This window comes from Phaenicophaeus curvirostris, chromosome 26 (assembly GCF_032191515.1).
Source record: "Phaenicophaeus curvirostris isolate KB17595 chromosome 26, BPBGC_Pcur_1.0, whole genome shotgun sequence".
Taxonomy (NCBI): domain Eukaryota; kingdom Metazoa; phylum Chordata; class Aves; order Cuculiformes; family Cuculidae; genus Phaenicophaeus; species Phaenicophaeus curvirostris.
In genome coordinates, this window is record NC_091417.1 from 4259932 (window position 1) to 4275863 (window position 15932).

At 63.1% G+C, this 15932-nt stretch overlaps 3 protein-coding genes across 3 annotated transcripts; all 3 read right to left on the reverse strand.

Moving 5' to 3' along the window:
* Positions 1-336: 336 nt before the first annotated feature.
* LOC138730979 (pancreatic polypeptide-like) lies at positions 337-1439 on the reverse strand. Its single transcript, XM_069876671.1, has 2 exons — positions 1261-1439; positions 337-400 (listed from the first exon to the last, which is right to left on the reverse strand). The coding sequence occupies exons 1-2, from the start codon at positions 1437-1439 to the stop codon at positions 337-339; spliced, it is 243 nt and encodes an 80-aa protein (XP_069732772.1).
* Positions 1440-3692: 2253 nt separating this feature from the next.
* LOC138731243 (peptide YY-like) lies at positions 3693-5261 on the reverse strand. The gene is made up of 3 exons (XM_069877054.1): positions 5072-5261; positions 4780-4851; positions 3693-3746 (listed from the first exon to the last, which is right to left on the reverse strand). Exons 1-3 carry the CDS (start codon positions 5257-5259, stop codon positions 3722-3724), a joined length of 285 nt encoding a protein of 94 aa, XP_069733155.1. The 5' UTR covers positions 5260-5261; the 3' UTR covers positions 3693-3721.
* A 4616-nt stretch (positions 5262-9877) lies between these two features.
* On the reverse strand, positions 9878-15629 carry TMEM101 (transmembrane protein 101). Its single transcript, XM_069876782.1, has 4 exons — positions 15480-15629; positions 14133-14313; positions 13906-14052; positions 9878-10422 (listed from the first exon to the last, which is right to left on the reverse strand). The coding sequence occupies exons 1-4, from the start codon at positions 15614-15616 to the stop codon at positions 10114-10116; spliced, it is 774 nt and encodes a 257-aa protein (XP_069732883.1). The 5' UTR covers positions 15617-15629; the 3' UTR covers positions 9878-10113.
* Positions 15630-15932: the final 303 nt, after the last annotated feature.

Sequence of the window (15932 nt, forward strand, 5' to 3'; positions counted from 1 at the left end):
ACACCCAGAGGCAGGAGGTGGCTGCAAGGGGGTTTATTTTGGGGGCCAGCCTGGCCCTGGGGTGACAGCAGCTGCAGGTGCTATAGGTGCTGTGGGTTCTATGGGTGCCGCAGGTGCTGCGGGTGCTGCAGGTGCCGTGAGTGCTGCAGGTGCTGCAGAGGTTGCGCCGCCCGCGCTCCCCTTCACCCGCTGGGCCGTCCCTGCAAAGAGAGGGGTCAGCACGCCCACACCCCACAGTGCCCCCTGGCCCCACTGGGGAAACTGAGGCACGGCTGTCACTTGGGGTGCCCCTAGCCCCCCGCCCCAGACCCCCGACTGCCACCTCTCACCTGGGGGTCAGCACCCCACGGCACCGAAGGGCTCGTCGCAGAGCATGCGGCTGCCTGAGCGCTTCCCGTACCTGCAAGAGGGAACGTGTTATTGGGGGGCAGCGCCACGGCGGGGGCTGCAGCCAGCAAAGGGAGCAGGAGCCGGCTGCAAGGGAGCAGCGGGGAACATGCAGGATGCGGGTGGCAAGGGGAGCAGGCAGCAGCAGGAATTGCATCGCAGAAGGAGGCATTGCAGTCACTGAGCAGGCTGCAGCGAGGCAGCACGGTGCAACAGGGCACTGCAGTGGGGAAAATCCAGGATGCGAGTGGCAAGGGGGGCAGGCTGCAGCAGGGAGAGCACCGCAGCAGGAATTGCATCGCAACAGGGAGGCGGTTGTAGCCGCTGAGCAGGCTGCAGCGAGGCAGCGCGGTGCAACAGGGCACTGCAATGGGGAAAATCCAGGATGCAGGTGGCAAGGGGAGCAGGCTGCAGCAAGGAGAGCACCGCAGCAGGAATTGCATCGCAACAGGGAGGCGGTTGCAGCCGTCGAGCAGGCTGCAGCAAGGAGAGCGCTGCAGCAAGAGTTGCATCGTGACAGGGAGGGATTTGCAGCTGCTGAGCAGGCTGCAGCAGGGAGAGCGCTGCAACAGGGCGCTGCAATGAAAGCATCCAGGATGCTGCGGTGGGGAAAATCCAGGGTGCAGGTGGCAAGGGGAGCAGGCTGCAGCAGGAATTGCATCGCAGCAGAGAGGCATTGCAGCCGCTGAGCAGGCTGCAACGAGGCAGCACGGTGCGCCAGGGCGCTGCAGCGGGGAGCTGGGGGCACCAGGAGAGCCCTTTCCGACAGGCGCACATCGCAATGGGGAGCACGGCGCTATGGGGCAGCAGCGGGGAACGCGTCGCAGCGGGGCAGCACGCGCAGGGGTCCCGCAGCCGCGCCCGGCCGCTCACCTCTGCCGCGTGACCACGTTCAGGTACTGCTGGAGGTCGTTGTAGAAGCGGACGAGGTCCTCGACGGGCGCGTCGTCCCCAGGGTAGGTGGGCTGCTCGGGGCTGGCAGCGCTGGGGCGCGTGGCCAGCAGCACCAGCGTGCAGGCCAGGAGCAGCAGAGAGGGCCAGCGGGGAGCCATGGCTGCACCCCACACCGCGGAATCAGGCTGCGTGCCGGGCACAGACGTGCAGCGGACACACACGCTGCACATGCTGCACACACGCACGCACACAGGCCACCCATGCGTGCCGGTGCACACATGCTCCGCTCTGCACGCACGCCAAGCCCTGACTCGTGGGATGCACACACACACCCCTTGCACACCCAGCTCTGCTTCGAGCGTGCACACACACACACACAGAGTCTCCAATCCTGCAGCACGCACGCGTGTTCAAGTGTGCACGCACACACGCACACTTGCTCCCAGGGGGCACAAAGCTCCGTGCCCGGAGCACGCGTGTGCGTGAACCCCCCGTGCTCGCTGGGTTCTGCTCGCCCCCAGCCCAGGCGATGCCACCCCAAACCCCCAGCTCACTGGATTCCATGAGTGGTGGCACAGGGACACCCCAAACCCCCATCGTTGTCCCCACTGACTGGATTCCATAAGTGGTGGCACGGGGATGTGGTCACCCCAAACCCCCAGCATTGTCCCCACACAGTGGATTCCACGAATGGTGACACAGGGACACCCCAAACCCCCAGCATTGTCCCCACACAGTGGATTCCACGAATGGTGACACAGGGACACCCCAAACCCCCAGCATTGTCCCCACAGTGGATTCCACGAATGGTGACACAGGGACACCCCAAACCCCCATCGTTGTCCCCACACAGTGGATTCCACGAGTGGTGGCATGGGGACACCCCAACCCCCCATCATTGTCCCTAGTCATTGGATTCCACGAGTGGTGACACATGGTCACCCCAAACCCTCAGCATTGTCCGCACTCACCTGTTTCCATGAATGGTGACACAGGGACACCCCAAATCCCCAGCGTTGTCCCCATTCACCTGCTTCCATGAGTGGTGGCACGGGGACAGAGTCACCCCGAATCCCCATCATTGTCCCCACTCACCAGCTTCCACGACAAGTGGCACGGGGACACCCCAACTCCCCAGCATCGTCCCCACTCACCTGCTTCCAGGAGTGGTGGCAAGGGGATGTGGCGAGACGAGGGGACACGGCAAGATGAGGGGACACAGCGAGCCGAGGGGACACCGCTGCCAACCGCCCGGGTCCCGGGTGACACGGCTGCCACCGCCACAGGGCCCTTTATATCCCCCTGTCCCCCCCATTGATGTCACCCTGCCACGTAGCACCTGTGTCCAGGTGGCCACATCGCAGTGGGGGGGGGGCACAGGGGACATTCAGGGGGGACAGGGGACATCGGGGGGGGGGGGTGACAAGGACAGCTGGCCCCTCGCATGGCCCTGGTTAATGTTTGACCCTGGGCCGGGGGGGCTCAGGATGTGGGTGTCCGGTGTCTGTCCCAGAGCATCGTGTCCCAGAGCGAGGGACGGGGGGGACAGAAGGACAGAGGGATGGACAGAGGGACAGGGAGCAGGACAAGGGGACACTGGGGACACTGGCAGAGCAGATGGAGGGATGGCGAGGGGGAGCGAAGGGTCTGACAGCAGGCACTCGCTCAGTGCCCCCCCCAATCCCACTGCCCCCCATTCCCAGTGTCCCCCCATTCCCACTGCTCCTCATTCCCAATGTCCCCTATTCCAAATGTCCCCCTATTCCCAGTGTCCCCTCATTCCCACTGCCCCCCATTCCCACTGCCCCTCATTCCTACTGCCCCCCATCCCCAGTGTCCCCCCTTTCCCACTGCCCCCCCATTCCCAGTGCCCCCCATTCCCAGTGTCCCCACTTTCCCACTGCCCCCCATTCCCAGTGCCCCCCTATTCCCAGTGTCCCCCCATTCCCACTGCCCCCCATTCCCATTTCCCCCCATTCCCAGTGCACCCCATTCCCACTGCCCCCCCATTCCCACTCCCCCCCCATTCCCAGTGCCCCCCAGTATCCAACCCCAGTGTGCTTCAGCGCACCCCGTTCCCCTCCATCTGTTCCCCACCCCTTCCCCCCCCCGCACACCCCACATCTCTCTCCCCCCCAAACCCTTGCACCCCTCAACCCCCCATTAACCCTTCCCCCCCCCTCCCCCCATCACTCTCAGCCCAGGCAGGTTCCCACTCGTGCTCTTTTATTGCCGCTGGGGGGGCTTGTGGGGAGCAATGAGGGAACCCCCGACAGCGATGGGGAGGGGATGGGGACCCCCGGGCCGGGCTCTGGGGACCCCCAGCCCTCCCGCTGGGGGGGCCGCGCTGGCTCTGGGTGCCGGGGACCCCCCCAGCGACACAGCCCCGTGGGGACACAGACAGGGAGGATTTGGGGGACAGAGGGGACCGGGGAGCTGGTCACCACGCAGAGTCCTCGTCGTACCTGGGGGAGAGCTGGAGTGAGGAGAGGGGGCATGAGACCCCCCCGGGATCCCCAGCCTGGGGGACAGCCCCTTGCTGGGCACGGGGACAGCGGTGGGGACAGCGACTGGAACAGGGATGGGGACAGGGATACGGGAATGGGGATACAGGGATATGGACGGGGATACAGGGATGGCGACAGCGATGGGGACCTCGGTGGGGACAGGGATAGGGACTGGGATATAGGGATGGGGACAGGGACAGCAATGGGGACAGCGATGGGGACCTCGATTGGAACAGGGATGGGGATGGGGATACAGGGATGGGGACAGTGATGGGGATAGGAATCACGATGGGGACGGGGATACAGGGATGGGGAATGCGATGGGGACCTCGATTGGAACAGGGATGGGGACAGGGATGCAGACAGGGACCACAATGGGGATGAGGACAGGGGGACAGGGATGGGGACAGCGATGGGGACCTCGACTGGAACAGGGATGGGGACAGAGATCACAATGTCAATGGGGACATAGGGATGGAGACAGCAATGGGGACCTCGATTGGAACAGGGATGGGGACAGGGACAGCAATGGGGATGGGGACAGGGGGACAGGGATGGGGACCATGATGGGGACCTCGATTGGAACAGCAAGGGGGACAGGGATGGGGACAGGGATACAGGGATAGGGACAAGGACCACGATGGGGACAGGGGGGACAGGGATGGGGACAGCGACGGGGACCTTGATTGGAACAAGGATGGGGACAGGGACCACAATGGGGGCAGAGATAGGGACGGGGATACAGGGACAGGGATGGGGACGAGGACCACGATGGGGATGGGGACAGGGGGACAGGGATGGGGACAGTGATGGGGACCTTGATTGGAACAGGGACCGGGACAGGGATAGGGACGGGCATACAGGGAAGAGGACAGGGACCACAATAGGGATGGGGACGCAGCGATGGGGACCTCGATTGGAACAGGGATGGAGACAGGGACCACGATGGGGATGGGGACAGAGCGATGGGGACAGGGACGAGGACACTCACCGTGCCGGGTCAGTGCTGGCCCCGAGGAGCAGCCCGGACAGGAGGGCCTCGGGGCTGGCGCGTTTCCCATACCTGTGGGACACGGAGCGTGTGTGAGCGTGCAAAGGGCAGCCTGCACGTGCAAAGGGGAGCCTGAGCGTGCAAACAGGAGCTCCCAGACATGCAAGCAGGAGCTCACCGGGGCGTGCAAATGGAAACCGACAGGTGTGCAAGAGAGCAGGCACAAGCGAGCAAAGGGGCTTGCACGAGTGCTGCTGGGCTCGCACACGCGTGTGCCCCCCGCCACGCTCACCTCTGCCGTGTCACCAGGTTGATGTAGTGGCGAAGGGCCGAGAAGTACCTGGCCATCTCCTCGGGGGACGCGTCGTCCCCGGGGCTCTCGGGTTTTGGGGGGTACGCGGCCGCCAGTGAGCCCAGGCAGAGCAGGGCGCACAGGGCCAGCGCGGCCAGCACGCGCCACGGACGAGGGGACGTCACCATCTGGGAGGACAGCGGGGTGCGGGGACACACAAGGGTGTGTGCATCACCCCCATCAACCCTGGGGACCCCTATCACCCCTGGGGACCCCTATCAACCCAGGGATCTCCATCACCCCCGGGGATCCTCATCATCCCCCGGGGATCCCCATCGCCCCCGGGGACCCCTATCACCCCCAGGGACCCCTATCAACCCCAGGGATCCCCATCACCCCTGGGGACCCCTATCACCCCCAAGGATCCCCATCACCCCCAAGAACCCCCATTGCCCCCGGGGACCCCCATTAATCTCTGGGGACCCCCATCGTCCCCGGGGATCCTCATCACCCTTAGGGATCTCCATAGCCCCTGGGACCCCCGGGGACCCCCATCGCACCCCCCATCCAGCCCAGAGCAGCTGTGCCCCCCACCAGAGAGCTCTCACTCCCGAGGACCCTGTCCCCATGGGGCTGTCCCATCCCGGGGTGCCCCCCGTGCCCCTCAGACCCCCCAGCCCCCCATCAAGGGACCTGCTCGCTCCAGGGACCCCCTCTTCCCACGGGGACACCCCCCTCACAGTGACCACCACCCAACCCCGTGGGACACGGTGCCCCCAGGGACCCCCTCAAGGTCCCCAGGGACCCCCCTCCCACCCCCTCAAAGGGACATCGCACCCCCAGGGACCCCCCCATGCGAGACCCCGAGGGGGACACGACCCTCCCGGGTACCCCAGGGACACCCCCCCCCGGGCTGAGGGACCCCCTAGAGCCCTGGTCCCAGGACACCCCTCCTCGGGGGTCCCTGTCCCGGGGGTCCCTGCGCTGTCCCCACACTCACAGCCGAGGCAGGAGGTGACAGCAGAGCTGGGGTGACAGCGTGGGGACACGGTGGCTCCTCCGCACCCGGGTTTTATCCACTCGGGGTGGCAGGTGGCTCCTCCCTCGTCCGTGAGACCCGCGGGGAGCCCCCCGGCACAGGGACACGGGGACACACGGACACGGCACACGGGCATGGGTGGGACACACGGACACGGCACACGGACACGGATGGGACACACGGACACGGCACACGGGTGGGACACATGGACATGGCACATGGACACAGGCAGGACACACAGACACAGACACGGGGGGACACACAGACACGAATGGGACGCACAGACATGGTACGGGACACACGGACATGGCACATGGGCACAGATGGACACACGGACACGGCACATGGGCATGGATGGAACACACGGACATGGCACACGGGCATGGGTGGGACACACGGACATGGATGGGACACACAGACACAGCACACAGGCACAGGTGGGACACACGGACACGGCACACGGGCATGGATGGGACACACGGACATGGCACAGGGACATGGGTGGGACACACGGACATGGCACAGGGACACAGATGGGACACACAGACACAGCACACAGGCACAGGTGGGACACACGGACAAGGCACACGGGCATGGATGGGACACACAGACACAGCGCACAGGCACAGGTGGGACACACGGACAAGGCACAGGGACACAGGCGGGACACATGGACACAGCAAACAGGTATGGGCGGGACACACGGACACGGGACACAGGCATGGGTGGGACACACAGACACGGCACAGGGACACGGGTGGGACACATGGACATGGCACACAGACACAGGCAGGACACACAGACACAGACACGGGGGGACACACAGACACGAATGGGACGCACAGACATGGCACAGGACACAAGGACACGGCACATGGGCACAGATGGACACACGGACAAGGCACACGGGCATGGATGGGACACACGGACATGGCACAGGGATACAGGCAGGACACACGGACATGGCACACAGGAACGGATGGGACACACGGACATGGATGGGACACACAGACACAGCACACGGGCACAGGTGGGACACACGGACACGGCACACAGGCGTGGATGGGACACATGGACATGGATGGGACACACAGACACAGCGCACGGGCACGGATGGGACACACAGACACGGCACGGAGACACAGGCGGGACACATGGACACGGCAAATGGATATGGGCGGGACACACGGACATGGGACACGGGCATGGATGGGACACACGGACACAAAAGGGACACACAGACACGGCGTGGGACACACGGACACGGCACACAGGCACAGATGGGACACACAGACACCCCACATGGGCATGGATGGGACACATGGACACGGCACACGGGCATGGATGTGACACAGACACAGCACACGGGCACGGGCGGGACACACAGACACAGGTGGGACACACGGACATGGCACACAGGCACAGGCAGGACAAACAGACACAGCACATGGACACAGATGGGGCAGGGACATGGCACACGGGCACGGAAGGGACACACGGACATGGGTGGGACACCCAGACATGGCACATGGACATGGATGGGACAGGGACACGGCATACGGACATGGGCAGGACACACAGACATGGCACACAGGCAGGGATGGGACACACGGACATGGCCCATGGGCACGGATGGGACACACAGACACGGATTGGACACATGGACATGGCACACAGGCACAGATGGGACACACAGACATGGCACATGCCGCCACCGCAGCCCCCCTGTCGCAGCCATCGACCGCTGTCACAGCTCTCCAGGACGGATGAGCTGCCCTTTCCGATCCCCACGAGCCCCCCGCACCGGGGGGAGAAAATTAATTCATTATGGATTTGGCATTTAGGAGCAATCACCCAGCCCAGCGGCTGCAGGGGGGGAAACTGAGGCACTGGGTGGGGACGTGCTGCGAGCAGGGTCTGCGTCCCCAACAAAGCCACCGCACACGCTCTGGGACAGGGAGAGGTGGCAGATGGAGCCCCGAAACCTCAGGATGCTCCTACCTAGGATGGGTCACATCTCTGGGCAGTGGGACAGAGGGGACACGGCTCGGTGGGGACCCTGCAGGTGCCACCAGGCCGGCTGAGGGGGACAGTGCTCTGTGGGGACCCAACTGAGAGGGACACGGCTCAGTGGGGACACTGGAGGTGCCACCAGTGTGGCTGGCGGGGATCCCCACGCCTGGCCTGGCCGTCACCCCGACGAGGGGACACGACTCTGTGGGACACTGTGGGGACACTGTGGGGTGCCACCCACCCGGCTGGAGGGGACGCGCTCCCCACGTCTGGCCCGGCCATAACCCCGGCAAGCGGCGGTGCGGTCACAGCTTCGGGCAGTGCCACCGCGGGGGTCCTGGCCCTGGGGACACAAGTCCCTGCAGCGAGACCCCAGCATAGCACCTCGTCCATGGTTGATGGCAGGGATCACGGAATAAGCAGGTTGGAAAAGACCCACCGGATCATCGAGTCCAACCATTCCCATCAATCACTAAACCATGTCCCTCAGCATCTCATCCACCCGTCCCTTAAACCCCTCCAGGGAAGGTGACTCAACCCCCTCCCTGGGCAGCCTCTGCCAGGGCCCAATGACCATTTCCATGAAAGATTTTTTCCTAATGTTCAGCCTAAACCTCCCCTGGTGGAGCTTGAGGCCATTCCCTCTCGTCCTGTCCCCTGTCACTTGGGAGAAGAGCCCAGCTCCCTCCTCTCCGCAACCTCCTTTCAGGGAGTTGCAGAGAGCAATGAGGTCTCCCCTCAGCCTCCTCTTCTCCAGGCTAAACACCCCCAGCTCTCTCAGCCGCTCCTCGTAAGCCTTGTTCTCATAAGACTTCTCATAAGATGATTGGATCAATTGGATTGGTTTGCCTGCTACACAAAACCCGAGGCAGTGAGGCTGAACCCAGCACCGCCTGTTGGGGGCTGAGCCCCCTCCCCAGCAGCAGAGCCCCCCACTACGGGGCTCACGGAACCCCACGGTCCAGCAGCAATGGCAGCGCATCCTCCCAGGTGGGCACGAGGCGAGGGGGCACCGAGCAGCCCCCGTCGGGGCTTGGCGAGAAGGGAGCCAGGGTTTTCCGCGCCATTTCCCCCGCTGACGGCAAACAGCCCTCGTCCAAAGGTCACCGGATGGCTCTGCCCACGTAGCCCCCACCCCTGGCACAAGGACGTGGGGGCCTCGCTGCAGCCCCCACCCCGAGCAGCCCCAATGGGGCAAGGGGTGCGCACAGCACCCCGCGTCGCTCCCACCGGAGGAGGAAGAGGGTTTGGGATGAAGGGCAGCACCGGGGGCCCCCCGCAGCGCCAGGAGGGGTCTCGGACCCCCCCACCCCAGCCCACGGTGCCGGATGAGGCGCAGGGAGAGCAAACAGGGTCCTGCCGCTTGCCCGCACTTTATGGCCCCCGGTTCCGCCGGAGACGCATTAGGGGCCACGCGTGCCCCCTCCCCGCAGGAAGGGCCTTATCAGCCCTGTTTGCTTTTCCACCGTGGGGACGGTGACAGACGGACAAGGACACGGCCCACGGGGACGCTCACCGCACCCCGCCCTGAACATCCTCCCGCAGGAACCCCAAACCGAGCCCCTGCGGCGCCAGCGGAATCCTCCTGCCTCAGTTTCCCCACCCGAGGGAGGGGAGCGCTCAGGATCTGCTACACGTCAGCTCCCCAGAACTGTTCCTGCCTCACCCCAAGCCATTCCTAGACCCCCAAAAGCTGCTCCCAGCCCTCCCAAAGTGACCAGACCCAACCGAGCTGACACAGAGCAGCCAAGAGCTCAGGACGAGGTAAAAGATTTCTCGTTTCGTCAGTAAAAACACTCGCGGAGCACGGGGACCCCGATGGGGAGGGGGTCCAGCCACACAGTGGCCAGCACCCCGCAGGCAGGAACCCCCTGACCACCCCCCAAGCCAGGGCAGCGCCCGCCCCGGCCAAACTACCAAATATTTACAAATTAAAAAAAAAAACACAAAACAAATAAGAATAAATAGCGCCGATTCTCTAAAAGAAGAATCAGCCGTCCGTGGCCAGGATGACGACGGCTCCGAAGATGCCAACATTCTGCCCGATGAGCTTCATCTGGTTCCAGAACTCGACGCGTCGCGAGTCGTGCCAGTAGCCGATGTTGCCGTCGATGAGGAGGATGGCGAGGGGCAGCAGCACGGCCAGCACCTGCGCCGCCGCGCGCACGTAGTATCCCGAGAGGAAGGCGAGAGCCAGCAGCCCGTAGAGCACGAAGAGCAGCTGCAGCGCCAGCTCCCCACCCAGGAGGTGGTTCAGGTAGGCCAGGCGATCCTCCTTGCTGTGCTGCAGGGAATACGCCTGGGGACAGGGACAAAGACACCGGTGGCAACGGTGCCACTGCTGGCACACCCGGCAGAGATGCCGGTGGTAGCGCTGGTGGTAGCAATGCCACTGGTAGCAATGGTGCTGCTGGTGCCATGGGTTGCACCAGTGGCACCAAATCATACAATCACCGGGTTGGAAAAGACCCACCAGATCATCGAGTCCAACCATTCCCATCAATCACTAACCCATGTCCCTCAGCACCTCGTCCACCCGGCGCTTAAACACCTCCAGGGAAGGGGACTCAACCCCCTCCCTGGGCAGCCTCTGCCACTGCCCAGTGACCCTTTCTGTGATTTTTTTTTTCCTAATGTCCAGCTTGAACCTCCCCTGGTGGAGCTTGAGGCCATTCCCTCTCGTCCTGTCCCCTGTCCCTTGGGAGAAGAGCCCAGCTCCCTCCTCTCCACAACCTCCTTTCAGGGAGATGCAGAGAGCAATGAGGTCTCCTCTCAGCCTCCTCTTCTCCAGCCTAAACACCCCCAGCTCTCTCAGACGCTCCTCTTGTTCTCCAGCCCCTTCCCCAGCTTCATTGCTCTTCTCTGGACTTGCTCCAGAGCCTCAACATCCTTCTTGTGGGGAGGGGCCCACAACTGACCCCAGGATTCGAGGAACGGTCTCACCAGTGCCGAGTCCAGAGGGAGAAGAACCTCCCTGGCCCTGCTGGTCACGCCGTTTCTGATCCAAGCCAAGATGCCATTGGCCTTCTTGGCCACCTGGGCCCCTGCTGGCTCATGGTCAGTCGCTGTCAACCAACACCCCCAGGTCCCTCTCCTCCAGGCAGTTTCCAGCCAGACTTCTCCTAGTCTGGAGCTGCCCAGGGTTGTTGTGCCCCAAGTGCAGGACCCGGCATTTGGCCTTGTTAAACCTCATCCCATTGGTCTCAGCCCATGGATCCAGCCTGTTCAGATCCCTTTGGAGCCTCCCGACCCTCCACCAGATCCAGCTTCCACCCAGCTTAGTGTCATCCGCAAACTTGCTAAGGGTGCACTCGATGCCTTCATCCAGGTCATTGATAAAGACATTGAACAGGGCTGGACCCAGCACTGAGCCCTGGGAACCCCACTTGTCACTGGCCTCCAGCTGGAGTTAACTCCATTTCCCACCACTCTCTGGGCCCTCCAGCCAACCAGTTTTCCACCCAGGAGAGTGTGCGCCTGTCCAGGCCAGAGGTGACAGTTTCCGAAGCAGAATGCTGTGAGAAACTGTGTCAAAGGCTTTGCTGAAGTCCAGGAAGATCCATCCACAGCCTTTCCCTCATCCAGCAGCCGAGTCACTTTGTCATAGAAGGCGATCAGGTTAGTTTGGCAAGACCTGCCTTTTGTGAACCCGTGTTGACTGGGCCTGATCCCCCGGTTCTCTTGCATGAGCTTCATGATCGCACTCAAGATCACCTGCTCCATGACTTTCCCTGGCACTGAGGTCAGACTGACAGGCCTGGAGTTCCCTGGGTCCTCCCTGTGACCCTTCTTGTAGATGGGCACAACATCAGCCTCCAGTCCAGTGGGACTTCCCCAGTCAGCCAGGACTGTTGGAAGATGATGGAAAGGGGTTTGGCAAGCACACCCGCCAGCTCCTTCAATACCCTTGGGTGGATCCCGTCCGGCCCCATAGACTTGTGGCTGTCTAGTGGGCTAGCAAGGCTCTGACCACCTCCTCCTGGATCATGGGAGCCTCATTCTGCTCCTCTAACTCCTAGGTTTGTACACAGAGGGAACGACTTTCTTTACAATTAAAGACTGAGGCAAAGAAGACATTAAGTACCTCAGCCTTTTCCTCATCCCCTGTCACTGTTGTTCCTTCTGCGTCCAATAGGGACTGTATGATCTCCCTAGTCCTCCTTTTATTATTTGTATATTTATAGAAGGATTTTTTGTTATCTTTCACAGACTTTGCCAATCTGATTTCTAGTTGAGCCTTAGCCCTTCGGAATTTTTCTCTACACAATCTCACTTCCCCCCTGTAGTCCACCCAAGAGGCCTGTCCCCTCTTCCAGAGCCCATAAATGTATCTCTTCTTCTTGATATCACTCAAGATCTCTCTGTTCAATCAAGCTGGCTTTCTCCCCTGCTGGCTTTTTTATCGGAACACGGGGATGGCTTTCTCCTGAGCTGCTAGGATTTCCTTTTTGAAGAGCTCCCAGCCCTCCTGGGCTCCCTTGCCCTTAAGGACTGTCTCCCATGAGACTTTGCCAACCAGCCTTCTGAAGAGTTCAAAGTCTGCCCTCTGGAAATTTAATGTCACTGTCCTGCTAACCACCCTCTTCACCTAGAACAGAAAACCCTATCATCCCGTGATCGCTTTGTCCTAGGTGTCCACCTACTGCCACATCCCCCACAAGGCCTTCTCTGTTCACAAACAGCAGGCCCAGGAGGGCACCCTCCCTTGTTGGTTCATTCACCAGTTGTGCAAGGAAGTTGTCTTCCACGCACTCCAGGAACCTCCTAGACTGCTTCCTTTCTGCTCTAATGTACTTCCAGCAGATATCAGGAAGATTGAAGTCTCCCACAAGAACGAGAGGCATTGATCTAGAGATTAACCCCAGCTGTTTATAGAAGAGCTCCTCAGCTGCTTCTCCTTGGCTGGGTGGTCTGTAACAGACTCCCATCACAAAATCTACCTTCTGGTGGGCTCCTCTGATTTTAACCCACAGGCACTCAACCTCCTCATTGCCACAATCCATCTCAACCGTGTCCAAGTCCTCCCTACAAAGAGGGTTACCCCACCTCCTCTCCTACCCTTCCTATCCCGCCTGAGGAGTTTGTACCCCACCAAAGCTGCACTCCAGTTATGAATCACATATATGAGTTACATCATAGGCTCCTTGCCCTATGACAGCTTCCAGCTCTTCCTTCTTATTCCCCATGCTGCATGCATTGGTATAAATGCCCTTCAGCTGAGCTGCCGAGCCTTCAGCCCTCTTAGAGGGAACAGAGTTCGTTCCCAATTGCCTGGTAACTGGAGTAGTTCTTGTGGTGAGGGGCCCAGAACTGACCCCAGGATTCGAGGAGCGGTCTCACCAGTGCCGAGTCCAGAGGGAGAAGAACCTCCCTGGCCCTGCTGGCCACGCCGTTTCTGATCCAAGCCAAGATGCCATTGGCCTTCTTGGCCACCTGGGCCACTGCTGGCTCATGGTCAGTCGCTGTCAACCAACACCCCCAGGTCCTTCTCCTCCAGGCAGTTTCCAGCCAGACTTCTCCTAGTCTGGAGCTGCTCAGGGTTGTTGTGCCCCAAGTGCAGGACCCGGCATTTGGCCTTGTTGAACCTCATCCCATTGGACTCAGCCCAGCGGCCAAGCCTGTTCAGATCCCTTTGGAGCCTCCCGATCCTCCAACAGATCCACTCTTCCACCCAGCTTAGTGTCATCTGCAAACTTGCTAAGGGTGCACTCAGAAAGACCCCTCCAGTCCGGCTGCTGCCGCACACGGCAGGGGAGGAGGTGCGGCTGTGCCGGTGCCGTACCTGGCAGATGAGGTAGATGCCGAGGAAGACCTGGCCCGTGGACTGCAGGGAGCGGCTGCGTGGTTTCTGCCGGTACAGCTCTCCGGCGCCGCTGGCCAGGATGAGGAAGCCGCCGATGATGGCGATGGTCCGGGAGTACATCCGCACCTGTGCCGGGAACGTCACCTCGTGCCCCCGAGACCAGGGGGAGACAGGGGGGCGCGCTGGGGAGGGGGCGGGGGTCTCACCTTCAGCCAGTCGCCGTAGTGCACGTGGCCACCAACGTGGGCGGCGTAGGTGGCCACCGCGAGCTGCAGGGCGGCCCCCAGGGCAAACCAGCGGCGCTTCACCCCGAAGGACATGAAGCTGGCACAGAGCACGGCCACCCCCATGTCCACGTACAGGTAGGGGATGGGGATGTCCGGCTTCCTAGGGGACACGGTAGCTCCAGCCTCTGACCCCGCGCACCCCCAGGCCCCCCACTCACCTCTCCTTCAGCCCTTAACCCCAACACAGCCCCTCGGTGCCACCCACAGTGCACCCCACAGCCACCCCGTGCTCTCCCCACAGCCCCTCACACCCCAAAAGCCCCTCCTGGGCCCCCAACAGCCCCTCCTCCAATTGCCCCACTCCCCCAACTGCGCCTCTACCCACCCACCACCCCCACGCTCCCATTCCCCAGGCCCCACACGCACCTCAGGGGCGCCCCCAGCCCCACACAGAGCCCCCAGGTCCCCCCAGCTCCACACCTACACGGCCCCAGGGACCCCCCAGGCCCCATCACCACCCTTCAGCCAGGTTCCCTCAGCCCCACACACACCCCCAGCCCCACAGCTCTACGGCCCCACAGCCCCAGGCAACCTCAGGCCCCCCCAGCCCCACACCTACATGGCCCCAGGAACCCCCCAGCTCCATACCTACACGGTCCCAGGGACCCCCAGGCCCCATCCCCACCCTTCAGCCAGGCCCCCCCAGCCCCACACACACACGTATAGCCCCCCAGCTCCCCCCAGCTCCGCACCTACACGGCCCCAGGGAGCCCCCAGGCCCCATCCCCACCTTCAGCCAGCCCCCCCACACACATATAGCCCCTCCAGGTCCCCCCAGCTCCGCACCTACACGGCCCCAGGGACCCCCCAGGCCCCATCCCCACCCTTCAGCCAGGTCCCTCCAGCCCCACAGCCCCGCCCCCAGCCCCAGGCACCCCCAGACTCCACACACACACACAGAGGCCCCACGGACCCTCAGGTTCCCCCCAGCCCCACACATACACGGGCCCAGGGACCCCCCAGCTCTGCAACCCCACAGGCCCTCCCAGCCCCACATCAACACACACCAGGCTCCCCCCAGTCCCAAGCCCCGAGACCCCCAGGCCCCACTCACGCCCCCTACCACCCCTCAGTATCCTCCACCCCTCCCACAACCCCCATCCCGAGCCCCCCCAAGGCTTCCCCCCACCCTCAGTATCCGCCACCCCTCCCACAACCCCCATTCCGAGCCCCCCCAAGGCTTCCCCCCCACCAGTATCCTCCACCCACCCCCAGAACCCCCATCCCGAGGCCCCCCCAAGGCTCCCCCCGGTTCCCCCCCCGCACCGGCGGCCGCCGGCGCGCTCGGCGCAGAGCAGGAGCCCGCTGAAGCAGTGCCAGAAGGGGAAGCGGGTGAGCAGCACGGCGCCGCCCGCCGTCAGCAGCCGCAGCGCCCGCCGCCGCCACCCGCGCCCCGCCGCCATCGCGCCCCCGCCCCCGCCCCGCCCCGCCGGAAATGGCGGCGGGAAGCCCCGCCCCCTCGCGCCGGACCGGAAGTGCCGCACAAGCCCCGCCCCAATGACGATCCACCCCAAGCCCCCGCACGCTGCGGAAGCCACGCCCCCTCGCGCCAGACCGGAAGCGCTGCGCAAACCCCGCCCCGGAAGTGCCGTGCGAGTCCCACCCCCCGGAAGTGCCGCCCCCCCCCCCCCGAGCACCGGACACCGGTGGTGGTTAAAAAAATTCCGGGTTTTATTGTTTTTACTAAACAATACTAAAAAAATCTTCCTTTTTTAAGTC

Coding starts and splice junctions, on each gene's coding strand:
- TMEM101 (XM_069876782.1), bottom strand. CDS start 15,616: ATGGCGGCGGGGCGCGGGTGGCGGCGGCGGGCGCTGCGGCTGCTGACG. Junction 14,314..15,479: donor GAGCGCGCCGGCGGCCGCCG/GTGCGGGGGGGG, acceptor CGTGTCCCCTAG/GAAGCCGGACATCCCCATCC. Junction 10,423..13,905: donor GCATCTACCTCATCTGCCAG/GTACGGCACCGG, acceptor CCCTGTCCCCAG/GCGTATTCCCTGCAGCACAG.
- LOC138730979 (XM_069876671.1), bottom strand. CDS start 1,439: ATGGCTCCCCGCTGGCCCTCTCTGCTGCTCCTGGCCTGCACGCTGGTG. Junction 401..1,260: donor AACGTGGTCACGCGGCAGAG/GTGAGCGGCCGG, acceptor TCCCTCTTGCAG/GTACGGGAAGCGCTCAGGCA.
- LOC138731243 (XM_069877054.1), bottom strand. CDS start 5,259: ATGGTGACGTCCCCTCGTCCGTGGCGCGTGCTGGCCGCGCTGGCCCTG. Junction 4,852..5,071: donor AACCTGGTGACACGGCAGAG/GTGAGCGTGGCG, acceptor CGTGTCCCACAG/GTATGGGAAACGCGCCAGCC. Junction 3,747..4,779: donor GCCAGCACTGACCCGGCACG/GTGAGTGTCCTC, acceptor GCTCTCCCCCAG/GTACGACGAGGACTCTGCGT.